This window comes from Silurus aristotelis, assembly GCF_946808225.1.
Source record: "Silurus aristotelis genome assembly, chromosome: 29".
Taxonomy (NCBI): Eukaryota; Metazoa; Chordata; class Actinopteri; order Siluriformes; family Siluridae; genus Silurus; species Silurus aristotelis.
The window spans coordinates 8,702,884-8,725,551 of record NC_139602.1 but is presented as its reverse complement, the minus strand read 5'-3'; the positions used below and the strand labels follow the sequence as shown (position 1 = coordinate 8,725,551).

The following is a 22,668-nucleotide window of genomic DNA, read 5'->3' as shown; positions in this document are numbered from 1 at the left end:
GATAGATAGATAGATAGATAGATAGATAGATAGATAGATAGATAGATAGATAGATAGATTGTACTTATGTTACTTCTTTCTCTTCAGTGTTTTGTATTGTTTTTAAGATTTATAATCACACTCATGAAGTCACCCAAATGAGAATGGGTTCCCCTTTTGAGTTTGGTTCCTCTCAAGGTTTTTTTCTTGCCACAGTCAGGGATATAAACACATAATTCACTTTAATTCTTAAGTTCTGTAAAGCTGCTTTGAGACTTTGTGAAAAGCACTAAAAAAAAATAAACTTGAAACATGAACTTTATATATATTAAACTATCCCAATACTTTTGTCCACATAGTGTGTATATGTGTATATACATAAATAATCTATGTCCAAAAATGTAATTTTTGTTGACCTGATAAATGGCTAGTCCAGTATCTTTCTCTCCACAGTCTACCTCCCCTTTATATGTGTGTGTGTGTGTGTGTGTGTGTGTGTGTGTGTGTGTGTGTGTGTGTGTGTACATCTGCTATGGTGGTGACAGCTCTACAGTGAGAGTTACAGCCTCTTTACTCTTCGGATGTACTCTGAGAGGGTGATGACAGCCATGATCAGGACATGCAGCATTTTACGAGAGTTCTTCTTTTAGGATTTATTGACTACATGCAGTCATGGTGATAACTCACCTCAGATATGTCCCCGTGTCCCAAATTAACCTCATCTTTCCTCTTAAAACAAGAAATAGTGCATCTGTTTATTTCGAAATATATGTTTCCCCCTTAAAAATCTTCTTTGTTTAGAAGCGAAGGCAATGTTATGGAAATTAAAAGTCTATGTAGGACATCACATCAGTTTTATAACTAGCCATTTAAGTAGCTGGTCATAAAGTTATATAAGCTGTCATGAGTTATGTTACCTACATACAACTCAATATAGGGAACATAATATATGGTTCAATTTCAGGTGTACATATGGAAATATCTCCTTGTTACTTTGAAATGAAGAAGCAAATTTAATAATCAATTAACTTTTGACTCACTTTATTTTTTAAATACACAAACTACAATGTTCATTTAATAGACTGCAGTATTTTCAGTATTCCCTATTATGTATTCAGTTGGTTATATGTAATGTATTATTAAGTATACTGCAGAGTACCAGACTAGAGCCTATGAGCTAAAGTTAGCCTGGGGTAACCTTTGATTTGCCTGATGTGGCATATATAAGAAAAGAGAAAAAAGAAGGGGGAAAAATACAATTGACACAGATCTTTATTTTCAATTCAACATCTAATATTTTTATTTTGTATTTTAGCTGAGAAAACTCTTATTAGAGGTCACTGATTTTACAAAATGTTGTACACAAGCTGCTCGACTTGTGTTCAATCTGCCCAAGTTCTCCCACTCCACCCCACTGGCTTCCAGTCGCTGCAGATATCAGATTCAAAACACTAATGATGCCTACAAGGCCAAAAATGGACCAGCGCCATCTTACCTCAGAGACTTCATCACATCTCGCACTGCACCACGCTGTCTGAGATCCTCCAGCACTGCTCGAATGGTACCACCTTCTCTCAGAATGAGAGTAAAGTTCAAGGCTCATCTCTGTTCTCGCACCGAGGTGTTGGAATGAACTTCCCCTAGATGTCCGTACAGCGGAATCCCTGACTATCTTCAAGCGACGACTGAAGACCTACCTCTTCCTGAAACACCTAAATTAGCACTTTCCAAGTTTGCTCTGTAGAATTCAAGAGTTATATTTATATTAAATTTGTAATCTTGCGTACCAGTGTAGATTTATTCATTGCTAAGCGCGTCTGCTAAATGCCGCAGATGTAAATGTACAAAATGACTGTATTGCTTGTAGCCTGAATAGCTGTATTGGGCATTGGAGCATTTGAACTATAATTGTTTTTTTTGTTTTTTTTGCATTCAACTAGAAAATGTTGGAAGTAACAGATTACAGAGTATTATTTCTATATATTTATATTGAATTAATATTAAATCATAAACGCAGGAAACTAAAGCAACTTCAATTGTAATTTTTGGCCCTTCATAGCAAAATGTTTGGCCACCTCTGTTCATTTTAGAGCAGTTACAATTTGCTTACAGATTTTATTACAACCATACGCTTATACTGCAATAATGTATAATTATAGCACTAGAAATAAAATTCACTCTACATTTTACAGTAATGTTCTCTAACCCATTCAGGTTATGATGAAGGTCCTATATTATTGGTTGAAGGTGCGGTGTTGGAATGGCAGCTCTTTGCATAGCAGTGTCTCTGAAATGTTTCTGAGTTTGCTCTGCCATCGGCGTTCGGAGTTTTTTGGTGTCTCCTGCTGTAAGATTCCAGCTTTCGTATTTCTGTGTGAATCCCGGCTGTAGGCTGTGAAAGAGCTCTCATCGTCTCTGCTGGGAAAGAATCCAAATAAAATGATCAGGGGGTGTTTTTTTTAGCATTGGAACGTTTAGATGAAGGATATGGGTTAGGAGTAACTCACTGAAATGGAAATCTACTTGTAAAAATATATGTATTTATTGATAAGTATATATTTAGTGTTTTATATTTATTATAATAGTCTTGCATTGGCAAATGCCATTGTAGAGCAGATGTTCCACCTTAAATATTTTGTGAGGAACATATATTATTGTTGTTTATTCTGGAGGTTATTAATAAACTGTATTCAGGGTAGCAAAAGAAGATCTTCAGATATCTTTCACTGGTAAATTCTGGTTAGCAATGCATGTCCTTTCCTCTTTTTTGAAGGATGAATGGAGATGTTGGGGAGGTTTGACCACCCCGAATCATTCACACCTCATTTCACTGCCTGCACGTTGGAGCTGGGAGAAACTCTACGCATCTTCAAGGAGAGGGTCCCTCGGCTGTGGAAAACATCCTGCATTATCTCAGTTCCAAAGAAACCATGCCCTGGAGAGCTGAATGACTTCAAGCCAGTTGCTCTCACATCACATGTAATAAAGACCATGGAGCGGGTGCTGCTACACCATATGAGGTCTCAGGTCCACCATGCCCTCGATCCACTGCAGTTTGCATACCAGGAGAAGGTGGGAGTGGAGAATACCATTATCTACATGCTACACTGATCCCTCCCTCACCTGGACAGTGGCAGCTGGGCTGTGATAACTACATTTTTGTCTTCTCAAGTGCTTTCAATACGATCCAGCTGCTGCTCCTTAGAGATAAACTAAACAAGATGGAAGTGGGCTCACACCTGGTGGCGTGTTTTATGGACTTTCTGACAGGCGGACCTCAGTATGTGTGACTGAGGGACTGCAGGTCTGACACTGTGATCAGCAGTACTGGAGCACTTCTGGAGCTCTCTGGTAGTGTTCACCCTGTACACATCGGACTTCCAATATAACTCCTGCCACATGCAAAAGTTCGCAGATGACACTGCCATTGTGGGCTGTATCAGGAGGGGACAGGAGGACGAGTACAGAAAAAATATCCAGGACCTTGTTTGCATAGTGTGACTTCAACCACATGCACCTCAACACCACTAAAACAAGGGAGATGGTGGGGGTCTACAGGAGGCCCAGGTCTCACCTGGAGCCTGTGACCATCAACGGTGACTGTTGAGTTTGTAAAGATCTACAAATACCTGAGAGCTGGATGATAAAATGGACTGGACTGCCAACACAGACGCTCTGGACAGAGCCGGCTGTACTTTCTCAGAGGGCTCACGTCCTTCAACATTTGCAAAAAGCTGCTGCAAATGTTCTATCAGACTGTTGTAGCGAGTGACTGTTGTAGCATCAAGAAGAAGGACAACTCACGTCTGGACAAGCAGGTGAGGAAGGTGGGTTTTGTTGTGGACTCAGAGCTGGAAATCAGTGCTGACATTTTTTTTTCTCTGTTTTCTTGCAATTCCGACTTTATTTCTGTCAATTCAAACTTTTGTTTATTTTTCAATTCAGGGCAGATGCAACCATTGTAGCCTTAGCTCTTGTCTGCTATGAACACATGATGCATTGTAACATTAAAGCAGGAGCAGAAGTGATAACTACCTCTTAGTTGTTAGAAAAAAACTCAGAATTGTAAATATACCGGTAGTCTGAATTGCAAGAAATAAAGTCACAATTACACAAACGGGCTTCCGTACATTACAAACTTGGTGGTTTTAAAAAAACAAATTAATAGATTATAATTTCAAAAGTACTGTTAGATCATCTGTACTTTCTTTCATTTGTCACTGTCTTATCTTCATAGATCTTCAGCGTGGTGACAGAACGGTCAGCTTCAGGTTCTTTTGGCTCCTGGAACCTAAAAAAAAGAATGCTAGATGCTTAATTTCATATTATGGGTTTAATGATATTATGGTTTTAATGATAATGCTGACGTCAGCTACCTGGGGTCAAGGCGCTCCTTGACTTTAGCTATAGACAGTATGTACAGACCAATCTGCCGTGCGATAGTCATCAAGTATGCGTTTTCCTGCTTGAGTTGAAGAAGATCATGAAGCTGTGCTGTGATTAGGAAACAATTATGCGCTTCAGAAGATGCATTTTGGAACGTACACATTCCTAGTAACAGCTGAAAGATGCTTCAGGTTACCTTCATAGATCTCTTGTATGTTTGTGATTTTCTGAAATGTGTCCTCACAGGCCTACAAAAAAACAGATAGTTGCTGAGATGTAGTGAAATATTTTCACATAGTTTTACAGCATGGAGACAGCTGCATGATGATGTCCTTCAACCTCACCTCTTTGCTCCTTAGGGTCTGCATGGCAGAATACTGTGCTGAGATCTGTTCATCAATGTGCACAGATCTCTCAAGGATTTCCTTCGTGGAGTCTGTGTTGATGAGCGAGTGGTGCTTGGTCAGGTCTCTGTGTAGCTTCTGCATCTGGTCCTTCAGCTTTTGAATCTCTGTCTGTAGAATCTGGTTAGAAAGAAGGCATGCTGTGCAGTTAGTCAATGCTGCTCACAGGAAAGTCCTAATAACCCTGCCAGTATATACGACCACTAGAATGCTGTATGTATTAAAAGCAATAGTTCTTCATCTGTAAGGCAAAAGTTTGTGAAAAACTAAACTTTAATAAGTAGCCACTATTTCACAGTTCTGTCCTGTCACATTTCAGGTAAATAAAATCAGTGCATAGCAAAAATAATTAGTTCCACATCCTTTCCTCTTTGGTGAATTGCCTTTTTTGCTGGTTCATTTCATGTGGCCATTGATTGAGGTAAAAAAGTTTAGACAGCTTTCATTTTACCACAGTAATGGGTTAAATATCATTAATTCTTAAATATCTATCTATAAATTTAACTATAGATGTTAACACTTCTGCATGTGCATTCATTTTTCAGTTTGTATTACAAAAAACACCTGCTAAATAACTTTTAGATTTAAAAGAACTATTTGTATTTTATTTTTCATAAACTAAAATGTATTGGGCCCCTTCACAGGTTCTTTGATGGGCCCCTTCAGGCAAACCAATTATGTACCATTAGGGTTAAAAAGAGTGTTGGGAAAATCCAAATTTTTAACTTTTTTTTCTTCATTTACTCATTTTCCAAAAATATTTCTATGCATCCAAATATCCTCTTTGCTCCTTAATTTCCGAATATTCCTCATTAAATAGTACCACATGCACCTCTTAACACAGCCTTTATAATAAAAGGGATTTGGAAACATCTCGCACACAAAGTCAGATTTAAGTTCTTTAGTTTGGTATTCTGGAATGCCATTAGTTCTACTGCTCTAATTTTCTGGTTAAGTCTGTCACTATTTGATGTGGGTGGTGACTGGAGTCCTCACCTGATACTGGTTTTCATAGTTGCGACAGTGCACTGTGAAAGGCGTCTCCTCACCCTCAGCCAGAAGGACCTTGGTACAGATGTAGCGGTGTGACGCGGCTCGATGTTGCAGAGAAGGGACCTGAGGCATGGCACTTAAAGAAAGTGATGACATGGGCCGAAAAACTCTGTTGTTTGAGAAGAAGAGAACTCAGAGACATGGAAAATGGACATTATCTCAATATACAGTAAATAGTGCATGCTAAAAAAAAATTCAATACTAGAGATGTAATATGAGATGGATATCCTAGCATGATCGATTTGTTACTCTACAAATTCTTGCTAGAATTCTTGTGAGACACGTTTAACCTCTTGTAATGTTACAAGAATTTCCTGCCTCTTAGCTCTGGACAGGGTTCTCATCCTTTCCTTCTGATACATTTCCAAACTTATATTCATTTTTAAGTAAATGTTGATACATTTTCACCTTAATGTTTAAATTCTGTGTCTAATAATTAAATAAATAGAAACGTAGCATCCTGAGTGTTACTTTGACAAAAGAATATCTATATCAATAATATCCATAATTCTTCCCGCCAACTCTAAGAGCCATGTAAACCATTAATTCCTACCGGAAAGCTTAAACATATATATAACAACATTGACAAATCAGTGACAATGCCAGCATAGAATGAATCACAATGAAAGGAAATGTTGCCATTGGCATCATGATTACTAACAAGACTGTAAAATATTATGATTCTTTAACATCTTTGAAAAAAAAAAAGAAGGAATTTGGATTACCGTAATGGAGATCTTTTTATCGCAGGCTAAACAAACAAATGTTGGGCTCCTTGAAAGTTTCTGCATATGTATGCCCTGCACCCGTGTCAAGTGTAAGCCTCGGCCACATGGCTTCACCCATACCAATTTAAGATATCGTCACAGGCGGCACAACACACAGGCTGGCCTCTCATCCCGCCCTCTCTGTATGTCGGCCCTGTGCTCTAAACTCAATCCTGAAGAGTTCTGTGTAATTCTGGTAAAAATAGTGAGAGAAGCCAGAACGTGCCCTAGACCCACGTGTTGCCATGGTCAAGCTGAAAGAGCCGAGAACAGCCGGGGATGATTGATGTGGAAAGTTACTGACGGCACCTGCGTCATCCAATATCCTCAGAGAAAAAGGGACAAAAGTATCCCGTGTTGTTACCTACAACCCAATCAGTCAACAATCGCATACGTGCTACATGTACACAATACTTGGTGCCAGCGGATATGGTGAAACAAACGCTGCAGGTTTCCAGGAATGAGAATGAGAAATCCCAAGGAGAGGTTATTGTTATTGCACAAACATACCGTTATGGCACCTGCCAGAAGCCTTAAAATAGAGCCAGGCCGGTGCTAGACAAGCTTTAGCACTTCACACGTTGCCATTCCAAAACACTCCTCTTTGGTATGCAAGTATGCTTAGTTCCACATGCTGGTCATGCCAACCAGGGAAAAGCAAGAGATTGTAATGTTCAAACATTAATGATTATAACCAAAAAATGCTATATATTTGGCATATATATTTGTTTCCATAATACAGTAGATCTGGCCAGAGCTCAAAGTGCTTCCACCTATGATGACCTATCAAACACTATTTTTGCTTCGAGCTTCTCAGAAAATGGTTATAAAAAGTATATTTTAGGGAATTGGCGCCATTACAAAGCATTAAGTCACTCTTGGCCCTTCTGCCTTTTTTATTCAAAAGCATGTGCACAACCTGGCTTGCTGACCTTGACCACCAAGAACCAACATTCGGAGTCGATTTAGCGGCAGTGCCGTACCGTAATTTTGTTTTGGATTGATTCGTTACACTCACAGAATCGGGCTTCTCTCATTATGCAAGCAATATTATTACCCTAATCCCCATGGATCCCCTTTGGCAAAGCTAACATTTAGCACATATTACATCAAATTTACATTGAAGATTGACAGTGTAATGATTTCTTGGATATTGCTCCAGCCTTCATGTCCATTTTTTTTTTACATCTCCTTAGTGAGCATTTGGGTAAAAGGAAGAGATACAGCTATGCCTTGTACCAGTCATGACAGAATTGTCTGCTTTCTGCATATAAGCAGAGAACAAACTGTAGAATACAGAAAACGTTCAATAAATTATAGAACTACTCATTCGAACACATTTGTCCTCCAGCGTTGTTTCCTTGAGTCTATTAGTGCATGTAAAAAGCTATCTACTTGGCTTTTATGTACTCTTACATCTTCATTCAGTCCAAGACAAAACAGAGTCCAATACTAGGACTATGAAAACTCTCTGTAAAGAAAACAGGAGGTTACAAGGTCATCACTGTTTTGTCTGCATAGGTGTATAATAGACATTTTCCTATTTAAATTCTAAACCAATAATGGTTTAGTTCAATAGCTTAGAATTATTCAGAGGGGTTATTTTTTTCAGAAAAAGAGCCCAAGAACCCATGAGGGTCCATTTTAATCCTCAAAGTAAAGCCAGTTATTTGTGCTATTATGAGAATATTATGATGGCATTGTTATTTTATAGTCTTTTTAGCATTAGATTTTTCTACTTTCTCAGTAGAATATACTAACCACAGATGAACCAAGTTACAAAACAGATTTTCCTAAAGACAAACTTTATTCGTTACAGATGTTAAACAAGATTTTGCAGAAATGACACCATAGAACAATACAGGAAATCCCTCTAACCGTGTATAATAGGTGGTGTTTCCTCCAATATGTACAATGTGAAGACTTAATTTTAGCTGAATTTGCTCCATGTGCGCCTTGATTATACTGCAAAACATTTTTTTTGTTTTTTTTTTTTGTTTTTTTTTTAAATACGCCCTTCATTTATTCACCACCATCTGGGCATAAGACAAATACTGGTAGTTATAACGACTGGAATCATCTTCATCCTGGGTAGGACTGAATGAACCCTAGACCACTAGAGTTGCCTGGTAAATAAAACCTTCTGGAAATTTAGCACTGGCCTCAATCCTCTCAGGAAAAACCCTAGATCTGGTTGTGAAGGTCCATACCAACTTCCCAGCGATACAGGCATACTTTTTGAACTACTTATTGATGATAAAGGTCTGGAAATTTGAGAAGGCTTAACAGATTTACCTGACTGGTCCAAGACATTCCTCACACGGTCAGAATCAGACCTCAACCTTGCAAGTCCTTGGGACACAAGTGACGGGGTAGAACTGTTATAAACCCGCATTGATTTAGAGGAAAACTTCATTGTTTGGACTGCATTATTATTGGCCAAATAGGCAGATTCTGACTTTCCAGGTTGAAGTTGGTTGGAGTTGCTGGATACAGTTTGCTTAGTTGGGAGAGGCAGGCTTGACAAATAATAAAACAGGTTTTTGGGTGTGTATGAATGAGACTGAAAAGGTAATAAAGTTTGGAGATCAGGCTTTTGATGGTACTTTCTTTGATCACCATCCGGAACGGTTTCAGAAACCAAGACAGGATGAGAATTCTGAACAGAAATCCTTTGAGAAATTGGAGCATTGAAACTTTTGGATGGCATTTGCATATACCATGTGGGTAAAGAATTGCTTGGTTGGTATGGTTTAAACATGGAGTAAGAGCTCTGACCTTGTTTGGATTTAAAGTATGGATTTTGGATTAGATTTGAATTGCCAGCAGTGGGCTGGGAATCTGAGGTATATGCATTTTCTAACTGTGCAAAACCATATGTTGAGTCACCTGAAGCCATTACAGAGGAAGAAGAACCAAAACCAACTCTGGGGAAAGAACGACCAGCTTGATAGTCTTGCATTTTCTTGCTTTGCATGATCTTAGCTCTGCTAAAGGGCATGTTCACGTAGGCACCCGTTCTTATAGATGTGCCATAGACATAATCTGGTCTTGTAAACCTATATACAGAGCCACTCAATGGAGATGAAGTAGAAATAGAATCATGTACAATATCTTGGGGAGAATCTGCTTGCTGGTGGCTACTCTGGATCAGCTTAGAGGTTTGCTCCATATAGGTGGTTTGAGCTGGCTTGAAGACAGTGAAAGGATTGAAGGTTGTATCTGCAGAGCTGTAGGCATTTCCTTGTTGTCTAAAGTTAGGCTCTGTTGTTCCTAATTGTGGAGTTGGTGCCAAATGATTGTTGGGGGCAATAATTGGCATTTTAATAGTCTCAGGAGGCAGATATCTTGGGGCTTGAGGCTGGGAAGTAGGCCTCTGATAGGTAATTCCTTGGTTATTCTTAAACGGTTTAGAAGTAGGTTGGTTAACCGTCACTTGCTTGTTTGATCCATCAGGTTCAAAACTACTCTGGGCTTCATTGGTAGTTTGTTCAAGTAGGTCGTTACTCTGATTTGGCATAATAAATCTTATTATGGGGCCACTTGAGATCACCATGCTGCTTAGTGATGGCTTATTTCTTGAAATATATGAAGTAGAGTTATAAGCATCTTTCAGTTGTGTGCCATCATAACTAATCTTAAAGACCCCAGCCTTATAATCATTTGGTTCAGACCCAGTTGTTGTCCTGATAGAACTGCTACTTGGAGGCTTATAGCTCACAGAAGGTGCAGTTCTAGAGGTACTGAAAGCATTGTGTGGTTTTAAAAGTCTGTACACGGAGCCGTATGATGCAATATGAGGATTACTGGGATCATACTCAGCATTTTTGTCAATTACTACAGACTGCATGTTTTGAACCAGATTAGAACGACTGATTACACGGCTGGAGTATAAGGTAGGGGAAATATCTGGTGAGGCATCTGCCATTTGCAAGAAGCTACTCCTTGATCCTTGCGAGGCCACGCCAGAGGAACTTGTAGCCTGGAATGATGGATCATTGCGGTCACCTGTTGATGCCATCTTAAAGCAAGGACCTTGGCCATTTACACCACTGCAGGAAGCCTTCAGTAGCTGGTATCTACTTGTTGCAGGTTTACTTTCTGCCTCTGCAGAGTTTCCTGGTTCATGTCCATATTGAGAGTGATAGCTGTAAACTGGGCAATAACAATGAGTTAATATAGATTGTGTATTAATAACAGACTTAAACATTTTAGATTGAACTTACCAGGTTTAGCACTGATGTTCACAAGATTAATCAGGAATAGCCAATAGACTCTGTGAAAAAGCAAATAATAATAAAATCATCATAATTTATATTCATTCCAGAATTAAACACACAAGTCTTACCTCAAAGACATCCTTGTGACTATAGCAACCTTCAATCTAAAAACCAGAAACCATCAAACTTTGTTAAAGGAACATTACACTGAGCGCAACAACTGCACATTGGTAAATGCCTGGATTCACACCACCTGCTAATTACAGGAGATCTTAATTAGCCGTCAGGTCTCACCACCTTCCACACAGAATGGATTTAAATAGTCTAGTAATTAGCGATGGATCCAATAATTGGCTCAGAAACCTGATTAGGGGTATTTTCCCAAATAGATAACTACCTTTAATTAGCCAAAATAAAGGCATTGTTTCTTCTTCCTGCAACAAAGCTTTTGCCTCGTGCTGTATTCTAATGAAAGCCTCGTCCAAAATGTCTAAAAGAAATCCATTCTTAAATATGAAGACTAATGAATGGACATAACGTAATCTAAAGGGTTTCACAAACGATTTGTTTAACAGCTACTGTGCAAACTAGCCCACTCTCTATAAACAGTGAAAACTGTCACCACTTAGCTTGCTAGCAAACCCAAACATGGCTTTATATAGTAGATAGAAGAGATTTTATGAAACTTCATAGACATGTGGCACAATTTTGATGGTTCTGTGAGAATTAAAAAGAAAGAACATTGTGAACATTGAGAATGGCATCAAATATTAAATGTATGAGAAGCCTCCAAAAATGTGAGACCTTTTATTCTAAGGGTCTGAACTACCTGGAATATTCCCAAAATCCTGTTACAGTAGATTGTGTATATACAGTTTTTATATGCAGTCTTTTTCTTAAGGCTGATTTCTTGAGGAAAGACGAGAGCTGCTTCAGTAATAAATTAACTTAAAAGAAAACTACCAGGGGGCAGGTTTAACTTTAGATTAATGTCATTTGGAGGACACATGAATTACTTAAACTATACCAATGAAGATCAACGTTTACCACCACCTAGACAAGTTCTGATAGACACTGATTACAACATTTAAAAATGTTTTTTCAAGATTGTTCTCAAATGCATAAAGTAAGTGCAGAGATTATTTGACTTTAAGAACCCAGGCTTTCATCTGTGACCCAGTATCAGTTCCAGTTTTTCTCTGGGTGCTCATAACCTTCTAAACTCTGGATTAGACTAAGTCTAAACTATTTAAAACTCTGACAAAGAAAGCAGATTTCTGTTAATCTGGTTTGAAGGGCCATTTTTATCTAGAACTAGGCTTATTCTCTGTCGAGAAAACCGGCGCAAAAATATTTGAGCCTTTGTGCATCCTGATTCAGAGATATTCAGACAAACACCTAGAAACTTTCATAGAATTTGTAAAGGTTTTAATGATAAGACAATGATAATGATAATGACAGAAGGTGTATTGATTTAATGGAAACTGTAAAGGATCATGTATAGAACACCTTTAGCAGGTTGCAAATCACATTTCCTAATAAGGACCATTAGGTCACCATTAAGCATCCATATAAAAATGATTTTTTTTTTTTCAACAGTCCAACAGTTGGTTGGTATTTGCAGCCAAAGTAATTCGGTCATGGATTCTATTAGGTTTTTTTTTCTTTCTTTTATTTTTTTTTTCCCCAGCAGGATTGTCTTTAGATAAATTCCCAGAGGACAGTCATGATGAGCTTCCAGGCAGTGCAGAGAGTGGGATGAAGGTCAAAATCTTGAGAAAAAAAAAAATCTAATTTAAAGAAGTCGCTGAAATGCAACCCAGTCCGACTACAAGCCTGTGCAATCATAACCATTGTACCATGACGTCCAGCTCTCTACACGGCATGTTCGATGAACTCCAACAAAAGCATATCAAAACATGTATGGAGTACCAGTGAACTTACTGTAATACACTTCAGTGAAAAGGGCAGGCATTTTTAAATACATTTATATATAATTGAATGCCGGATTCTGACTGGTCCAAGCTAACAGTGGCTTGGGAGATAATAATAAAAACAAAAAAGTAAATTTATTATTAGAGGTTGACCGATTCACTGGTTTTGCCGAACTATTGGCACCAATAGTGTACAAAAATCCATACCGATAGTTTTTCCGGGTTGCGTTTGTTGCTGGAGCAACTAAAAAGGTCCTTTGTAATTGTTGTAAAAAAACAAACAAAAAAAACAACAACTAACTATTAGTTTTGACACATCAGACTATTGCCTGGAGAGAACATGGTGTATAAAAGAGGAAACATTTCCTCAATGTTTATAAATATAATTCATATATTCATATTTAATTTATTTGGCACATTTTCATGATTCAGTACTGTATTTTCTAAATCTTTGTAATAATGTTCTTTACTATTGTAAATAAAGTGTCTCATATATATATATATATATATATATATATATATATATATATATATATATATATATATATATATATATATATATATATAATTTTAGCCAGTATCCATTTTAAAAACTATAGGTTTAATATAATAATTAATCATTTATCAGCAAATACGATCCAACCTAGCTATTGGTATTTGTAAAATCCACTATCGGTCGACCTCCAGTTCATATTAACATGTAACAAAAAATACCTATATTAGTACTTTGTTTCAGATTCTTTACATGAATGGATTTAAAAACCATGAAGTCATTTATCGGGATGTTTTATGTGACTTTATTTCAGAGGTGGGAAGTTATAAAGTACAAATAATTCGTTATTGTACTTAAGTAGACTTTTCTGGTATCAGCATTTTACTTCACTGTTTATTTTCTGGACAACTTTTTACTTTCACTCATTACATTTTTTGCACAAACATCTGTACTTTCTACTACGTTACTGTAGTTTTTATCTATTTGGTGACATGATCAATATTTTTTCTTCTCATTGTGTGCTGTTCTCACCCCATCAACATATTTCTTGTAATTGCGTGGGTTATTCTACCTACCACTGGTGAATCATTTCCTGGTTCTCACACACACCACAGATGTAGACATTGTGTATAAAGCTCACAATGAGCAGGGCAGAAGGCAACTTTAAGTATGGGGTTAATGTGGATGAGACAGAGGGAGTCATTGATGTAAACATGACTGAGAACAGAGACTTTCCTAATCACCTGATCATAATTATCTTTTCTCTGCTTGTGTTCTATATGGTGGATACAGCCTGGATACATTCATTATATTCATTATAATATTTTATATTAATGACATTTGGTCCATTTAAAGGCATGACACTAAAACAGGAGTAGTAGTAATTTTTACTTAAGTACATGTCAGAGCCCAAACTTCTTTACTTTAACTTGAGTGAAAAAGTTTAGTCAGAACTTCAACTTTTATCAGAGTCTTTTAAAACATGAGTATCTGTACTTCTACTTGAGTGAAGGATGTGTGTACTTTTGCCATCTCTGCTTCATTGACTATTTTTGGAAGGTGTCTCCAGTGTCAGTGCTTTGTAATTATCAGAGGTTAACTCTAATATTCATTAAAAAAAAAAAAATGTCTAATTTGAGACATGGGGCTTTTTGTATTCTGGGAAATAATTTGCTTCAAAGCAGTAACAATAGTAACTTCTACCATGTTGTTGATTATTTCCTATCACAGAATTCTCTGTCATGCTTTGCTCCTTTCACATTATGCATCTTAACACTATATATCACTAAGAAACCCACTGAGAAAATTTTATATATTCTATTCAAACTTTGTACAAGAAAGCCATGTCTGGACACTTTGGGTCATCCGTGCACGCTTTCTGCCCCCTGCTGGTTAGAATTCTGCACTGCATGCTGTTAAATTGGCTGTGTAAAGGGTACAGGGTGCATGCAAATGAATGCACATCTTAGAAGAGCATGGCCTTGAGAAGATAGGAGAATAGTCTTACATGCGAATTTCTGAAGCTTCTTTGCTGTGTGTAGAGGTGAAGGAGAGGGCAAGTCAAATGTTACATTCTGTTCGGAGAATGGGCTTTATGGCATTTATTAGAAGGACAGTTTAAATAGAAGGACCACTTAAGGAAGCATTTATAAGCTTTCTGATTTTCTTGGTAGGGGTTGTGATGGCAGAAGGCAGAGAAGGTCAATCCAGACTTTAATTATCCACAGTCAGAGATCTCAAATCCTCCTGAGGGATACCCATGATGTTACTGAATATGTTAATACATCTATTATTGTCCTATTTTTAATTTTTGTTACTGCCTTGTAAAATATATGTATACAATTTATGGCCAACGTATGTGTGCACCTGATCAGAATATATAGTAAGTGCTTTTTGAATATCAAATTTCACATGTAGTCCCCATTGGCTGTTACCGTAACCCCCACTCTTCTGAGTAGATGTTCCACTAGATTTTGGAGCCTGTGGAGATTTGTGTGAGATTTATTCAACCACAAGGGTGTGAGTCAGGTACTGATGTAAGTGGAGGCCTGGGGTGCAGTCAAAGCCATACAGTAATGAATATATGTCTAGTTTTTATAATATATATATATATATATATATATATATATATATATATATATATATATATATATATATATATATATATATATATATATATTTATATCTAGCATATATTTATATTTGATATACAGTATAAATCACAAACCATTATTTGAAATATGTTGAATATGATTGGATCCAGTAGAGGGAAATGTAACACAGCGAGAGTAATTGTGTCCTTGTACTTTTCCATGAAACTGTATGTGGAAGAACATTCTGTTCATTTCTTTTTTTAGTGTGATATATATATGTATTACGACCACCTGTTATGTCCAACCATTGAGCATTAACAGCATTAATTAATTGCTAAATGCTAAATAATTCTTCAGCAGTTTGAGCTACAGGAGCTCGTCTGTTGAATCGGACCACACGGACCATCCTTTGCTCCTCACGTGCATCAATGAGCCTCGGACACCCACGACCCTGTCGCCGGTTCACCACTGTTCCTTCCTTGGACCACTTTTGATAGATTCTGACCACTGCAGACCAGGAACATCCCACATGAAGAGCTGCAGGTTTGGAGATGCTCTGACCCAGTCGTCTAGACGTCACAAATTGTTCAACTCGCTCAAATCCTTACGCTCGCCCATTTTTCTGCTTCTAACATCAACTTTGAGAAACAAATGTTCACTTGCTGCCTAATAAATATATCCACCCACTAACAGGTGAAATGATGAAGAGATAATCAGTGATATTCATATATATATATATATATATATATATATATATATATATATATATATATATATATATATATATATATATACAGTATATATAAACTATCTATTTTATCTATTGCTCTTTTGTCAAGAATATGAATCAGAACTGCCACTCTGAATTAATCGTCCAAGATGTTTTTTTCAGTGAGATCCAGCTGGTACCAGTCTTGCTTAGTGAACACACAAATGGGACCAATCAAGCTTGGCATCTTTTCACTGAGACTGGATTTGATTGAGAGCTTCTGCAATCATTTTCATTCCTTCATCATAAATCCAGAGTGAAGCATTCCTTTCTAACAGAATCAGGATTTGTGTATACATTTACATATGTACGTATCTTACAGTTCAAATACACAAAATAATATAAAAATATACACAAAAATTAATTGGGTCCTCACAGTTATTTACATGCTAGTGTACATTGTGGTCCAGTTTTTTTAACAATGTATATACCATTTATCGCGATTATTACAAATCTTTTCTCTTTGCTGTATCCAGGAATCCATCTGAAGTGCTGTATATCAGTAAACAAGTAGAAATTTTCATCCCTATTGCTTTCTGGGTGAACTCCCCCCCCCCCCCCCCCATTTCTTCATGTTTATTCCTTATCCTGGACTTACAGTACATATTGAGCCTAACTGCCAGTTATTTTTATTAGCAAGCTCATCCGTGTTGACATGCTCTACTTAATGTGCTTCAGCAGGAAAACAAGCCACAGGGGACATGAAATTTTTCTTAGGTCTCAGCAATATAAACAGTAGGAATAGAAGCCACCATTTAAATCATATTAATCAGTGTTGTAACAGCCAGGGTGTACAAACTTTTGTGCCCCAATACTTTGCATGTAAAGAGACAGAATTGTGTTTCCCTTTATACACATGGAGTTCTGTTCGGTTGTAATTAGAGCTCAGGGGAGTCCATCTGTTCGCCTGCAGCGTGCCTAACTGCAGAAAACGCCAATCAGCAGTGAATTCGGGAAAACGAGACGCTTTACGTTGGAAAATATGGAAGAGTTGAACCAAGATCAGTTCTACTGTATGCTTGAACAGATGTGTAAGAAAACAATGTAGCCACTGATGCCAATACTTTTGAAACTGCTGTTTTACGAGAATTGAATTCAACATTATCATATGTTTAGCCTCAAAATATTTGTATTGTATGTATATGGTGTGGTTCTCCCACACCACCCCCACTGCTGCGCTCCCTCCACTGGCTTCCAGTCGCTGCACATATCAGAGTCAAAACACTGATGTTTGCCTACAAGGCCAAAAATGGAGCAGCACCATCTTAGCTCAGAGACTTCATCACATCTTGCACTGCGCCACGCTGTCTGAGATCCTCCAGCACTGCTCGACTGGTACCACCTTCTCTCAGAATGAGAGGTATTAAGGATTTTTTCTGTTCTGGCACGGAGGTGGTGGAATGAACTTCCCCTAGATGTCAGAACAGCAGAGTCCCTGGCTGTCTTCAAGCGACGGTTGAAGACCTACCTCTTCCTAAAACACTTTCCAAGTTTGCGTTGTTTAAAAAAAATGTTGTAGGTGGATTTATCTTAAGTTTGTAATCTTGCGTACTGCTAAATGCCACAAATCTAAATGTGTTGAATATGTTGGTTATGCATTTTTTTTATTATTGACTTTTGATCCCGCAGTTTTATAATACAGTTGATCAGAAGGTGTTCATTTACTGTCTGGAACAGCAGCTCTAAATGTTATTCAAATCACAGGTTTATATTAACGCACTCCTTTTAACAGGTTGTTATAGTAACAGCTTACAAAGAAACTCGTATGGCAGATGCTCCATATACATCAGGTAAAAAATAAAAAAGCATGTTGACTGTTTCTTATAGGAGATGTTCTTTTGATATTTCTCCAGTGTCTGAACTGTAAAGCTGTTTTATTAAGTCTTCATGCCGGATGGTCTCATGGTTTTGTGGTTTTATGGTATGTTCATGACAAGCTGTGCTTTTTGTTTTATTAGGAAGGAGAAAGAAAGAGAGATGGAGAAAGAAAAGAGTGGCTGGTTATCATTTCTATAAAAGGACTTAAAAAGAGATAGATGATGTACGAAGAATGAAGATGTCGTAACCACAGATATGTACGAGAACAACCTTGAATAAGACATCAAACAATAAACGACATTCAGTTATATATATTGGCAGTAACGGACCATGCATTTCACACTGAGGCCTTCAGAGGTGTCCTACCTGAATCAATCCACCTCTTAATACCGTGATTATGACACCATAACTATAGAAACCATCCATATTATAGAGAAAGGCAGGAGAACAAAGCACTGAATTACAGACAGGAATGACATACTTCAACAAGGCTTCTTTCTCTGCAGGAACAGCGGCACTTGCCGCATACATCATCTCTAGCAGAAGCATTAATATTAACCTCGTAAAATGATCCAGAGTTTCTGTCAATTTTTTGTGCATTTTTTTTTTTTTAGCATTACGGTTTTCCTGGGAATTTGAAATGAAGGCAAATTGTGTGTTTCTGTGCAAATTCTACAGCAATGAAAATGCAAAATTACAAACTTCTTCTTTTTTCGGCTTCTACCATTAGGGGCGCCACAGCGGATCATCCGATTCCATAAGTACACCCCCCCCCCCCCCCGCCCCCGCCCCGTCCTCTACATCTGCCTCTGCCACACCAACTACCTGCATGTCTTCCTTCACCACATCCATAAACCTCCTCCTTGGCCTTCCTCTTTTCATCCTTCCTGGTGGCTCCATCCTCAGCATTTTCCTACTGATATACCACATGTCCCTCCTCGGTACATATCCAAACCATCTCAATCTCACCTTCCTCACCTTGTCTCCAAAACGTCCTACATGCCCTGTCCCTCTAATAAACTCGTTTCTAATCCTGTCCATCGTCGTCACTCCCAACGAAAACCTCAACATCTTCAGCTCTGCTACCTCCAGCTCCACCTCCTGTCTTTTACTCAATGCCACTGTCTCTAAACCATACAACATCGCAGGTCTCACCACAGTCCTCTAAACTTTCCCTTTCACTCTCACAGATATTCTTCTATCACAAATCACTCCTGCTATCACTCTTCTCCACCCTGCCAGCACTCTTTTCTTCACTTCTCTAACACACTCTCCATTACTTTGCACTGTTGACCCCAGGTACCTGAACTCCTCCACCTTCTCCACCTCTTTTCCCTGCAACCGCACTGTTTGGAACTGGCCATCCTTTCCTCATGATGCCCTGCTTTTCTTGAAAATGTGCATGTCAGTTTATCTGCGACCAAATCTCTTCCGTCAGTCATTGTGAAATGAAAAACAAACAAAAAAAGCAATTAAATGCGCAAGAATATATTTAACAGCTTGTGCAGTTTGCTACTGATGAGGTTTGCAAGCTCTGACTAACCAATTAAAATAACCAAACGTTATAGTACGCCTGCTAGATGGCCCCTGGTGCTGCCAACTCGAATTCTGATTGGTTAAAGCAACAGCCTTCAAGATTCTTTTGACGCTGGCAACACGTGATGTGACGGCTGAAATCTGATTGGATAGAAACTGTAACATAATCAGACACTCTTTTAAGCAGGGCAACTTAAAATGAAATAAAGAGATTTGATTATTGGGTATAGTTTAATACATATTCATAAAAAAATTAAAACTGAACACAAATAATTAAATATTACACAAGAAATTATTTCTATCGGTACTCGATTAGATTCCCTGGTGCCTCTGGATTAGCTCTGCAATCGATTCAGTAGCAGGCTCTCAAAGCGCATGCGCGCCCTTCCTCCTCCCTTTTCTGCCAAGAGAGTCCGCCATGGCTCCACTTGTAAGTACTAACGTGTGCCTGAAAACGCCCGAATATCACGCGTCTGCGTTCGGTTCGACGCCTAAAAACGTTACAGGCTTTATATAAAACCCTCGGCTTGTATTTTGCGTGGGTAAATTCCGGTTCGACCCAAAAACCGCGCATTTGTAAACGTTTGTTTATAGTGGGTCTGAAACGAGGCCTAAGAAACCACGTTGTAGAGTGAAGTGAGGGGCTGAATCCCAAAAAATACACATGTTCTTAGCTGAAGTGCACTAGATAAGGTGCTGAAAGAGTGGGTTTACATTATATCTTATACACAGTAATGATAAATAGTGAGTGGATTGGGACAAACCAGGCTAATGGACATACTGTTGCTGGTTAGGAGGGACATAAAGAAGTACGAGTATATGAGTAGAAGGTGTGTGTAAAAGTCTATGGCCTTGTTTTTTTTTTTTTTTTTTTTTTGCTACCAATGGGTATAAATAATAACCTCTAAGATATGTTATAACAACCTCTGTTATAAGCATGTTATCATTAACCCTATTGCTTATTAATGAGTTTAGTTTCTGTTCAAAAATTCTTGGTCGGGGGGGAAAAAGAACAAATCTTTTACTTGTCTTGTATACATTACAGCACAAAAGATTTATTCACATATCCCAGTGACGTTAGGAAGCTGGGGGACCAAGAACAGGATCAGCCATGATACAAAGTTGAGCTTGATTCCCTGACCACGTGACCGTTGGACCGTTCCTCATATCCTCCAATTCCTGTTTATTCATTCGCCATCTGTTCTGTTTACCTTTACAGAAGAAGCCTGTCGTGAAGGGTGGCAAGAAGAAGAAGCAGGTCCTGAAGTTCACGCTGGACTGCACCCACCCTGTCGAGGATGGCATCATGGACGCTGCCAACTTTGTACGATCAGTTATGCGGTTATATTTACTTGCTGTTTGTAATTTTAGAAAATAAATTAAACTGGGTCTGGGTAAAATTTTGGTTATACTTGTACATAAAGAGATGCACAGAGATGTACTTAAAAATCCCTCTGTGTTAAAACAGCTGTGCAGTTTTATTAGAATTGGTGCCTCCCTAAATCAATCGTGAGCTCAGGTTCACTGGACCGTCAGTGTGTATTCTGTAAAAACATGACATTGGTGTGTGTAAACGTTCTGTCGTCGTCGTCCCCCTCCCCTCGTGTAGGAGCAGTTCCTGCAGGAGCGCATCAAGGTGAACGGTAAAGCCGGGAACCTGGGCGGTGGCGTGGTGTCCATCGAAAGAAGCAAGAGCAAGATCACGGTGACCTCAGATATCCCCTTCTCCAAGAGGTCAGTTTGGGAGCTCGAAGAACTTCCTGCAAACCCGAGTTTGTTGAGTTGTAGTATTGCGAAGAAAGTCAACACTGAGTTATACATGTTTTTATTCGAGGCTGCAACAGAAGACTGTAGTATTGGGTTCCACTTCTTCCACCTTAAATTTCAATTCACATCTGCTCAGTTTCTCATGTTAATTTATTTTGCTGACAGAAGTGGAACCTGACCTTCTCAATTCCACCTACAGCATGTCGTACATGCTTTTCTTCTCACCACTGTTGTAAAGAGTGGTTATTTGGGTCGCTATAGTTTTCCTGTCTATGAAAATTTGGCTGTTTTCATTTTCAACAGGAAGTTTACGGTTGAGGTTCAGGGGATAATCAGGCATGATTCAGAAATTAGAATCCGGCTTTTGAACTGAAGTGTAAATGCACGCGATTTAGAATCTGGATGGATGAAATTGCAGTGTGAAAGTTTCACTTGGATGTAACCCACAATTAAAGCAGATTTTTTCAGTATACTGCATAAGGCAATGAAAGACCACCACTACCTTTTTATGCACATTCCTCTTTATCTAGGTGAACTTTAACCCATGTATTGATCGCCCTTGGGAGGGTTTGTGGGGTGTCTAGTTGTTTCAAAGAGAATTGTACACTTGCCTTTCTTTGTTTACTGTTGATTGGTTCCTGACCCAGTTTGTCTCCCTTCTTGTTCCAAAGGTACCTGAAATATCTGACCAAAAAGTACCTGAAGAAGAACAACCTGCGAGACTGGCTGCGTGTCGTGGCGAACGCTAAAGAGAGCTACGAGCTGCGCTACTTCCAGATCAACCAGGACGAGGAGGAAGAAGAGGACGAGGATTAAACTTTAGCTGTTCTTTTGCGAAATTAATAAATTTTCAAAGGAATTTTTATTGTTCCGTGTTGATTTTTTGCACGTTTTGTCTTTGTGGCTCTCGTGGCTTTTTTATGGCTCTCAGTAATAAGCAGTACATGTTAAATGTTTGCATTCGGGAGCAACAATAAAAAGAAACGTGCACTTAAAGGCGCAAAGGATTATTACATTTTCACAGAATTTATGAGTGTCACAATAAAAATGTATAGGAAATAATATGGCAGTTAAAGTTAACATGATGGTAGAAATATTATATTGGGGAAAAAATACACTTTATTGCTGAACCTCACATTCCTGCTTATTTCCTCTATTCTCCTGTAATTGGCTTCGTTCTTCTGGGAGGGATTTACACTAGATTTTTATGGTGTAGGTGTGTCTTTAATTAGTTCATTCGTGTGCTCCTGAGCTCAGGAAATGATCTGTGAGATCATGTTCTGGTTTATCCCAGAGGTCTTCAGTGGGTTTGAAGTCAGGACTCTTTTATGCCAACTTCTTCATGCAGCACATTTTGTGCACAGTGGCACTGTCATGGTGGAAAAGTGTTTGTGCTTCATATATATATTACGCTGAACACTGAAACCATCCATACTATGAGCAAACGTT

The 22,668-nt window shown here is 38.3% G+C and overlaps 3 protein-coding genes across 4 annotated transcripts; 1 reads left to right on the top strand and 2 right to left on the bottom strand.

Moving 5' to 3' along the window:
* Window positions 1-1,946: 1,946 nt before the first annotated feature.
* rnf207a (ring finger protein 207a) lies at window positions 1,947-7,010 on the bottom strand. Of its 2 annotated transcripts, none has more exons than XM_083534847.1 (7): window positions 6,548-7,010; window positions 5,766-5,931; window positions 4,710-4,889; window positions 4,562-4,613; window positions 4,356-4,473; window positions 4,184-4,270; window positions 1,947-2,394 (listed from the first exon to the last, which is right to left on the bottom strand). In XM_083534847.1, the coding sequence occupies exons 2-7, from the start codon at window positions 5,916-5,918 to the stop codon at window positions 2,214-2,216; spliced, it is 771 nt and encodes a 256-aa protein (XP_083390973.1). In that variant the 5' UTR covers window positions 5,919-5,931; window positions 6,548-7,010; the 3' UTR covers window positions 1,947-2,213. The 2 variants fall into 2 exon arrangements, with proteins under 2 accessions (XP_083390973.1, XP_083390974.1); XM_083534848.1 differs by having other exon boundaries at window positions 5,766-5,898.
* Window positions 7,011-7,686: 676 nt separating this feature from the next.
* On the bottom strand, window positions 7,687-11,111 carry LOC310722414 (uncharacterized protein). The gene is made up of 3 exons (XM_083534838.1): window positions 10,938-11,111; window positions 10,816-10,865; window positions 7,687-10,744 (listed from the first exon to the last, which is right to left on the bottom strand). The coding sequence occupies exons 1-3, from the start codon at window positions 10,946-10,948 to the stop codon at window positions 8,706-8,708; spliced, it is 2,100 nt and encodes a 699-aa protein (XP_083390964.1). The 5' UTR covers window positions 10,949-11,111; the 3' UTR covers window positions 7,687-8,705.
* An 8,616-nt stretch (window positions 11,112-19,727) lies between these two features.
* On the top strand, window positions 19,728-22,078 carry rpl22 (ribosomal protein L22). The gene is made up of 4 exons (XM_083535435.1): window positions 19,728-19,882; window positions 20,672-20,776; window positions 21,062-21,186; window positions 21,891-22,078. Exons 1-4 carry the CDS (start codon window positions 19,871-19,873, stop codon window positions 22,033-22,035), a joined length of 387 nt encoding a protein of 128 aa, XP_083391561.1. The 5' UTR covers window positions 19,728-19,870; the 3' UTR covers window positions 22,036-22,078.
* Window positions 22,079-22,668: the final 590 nt, after the last annotated feature.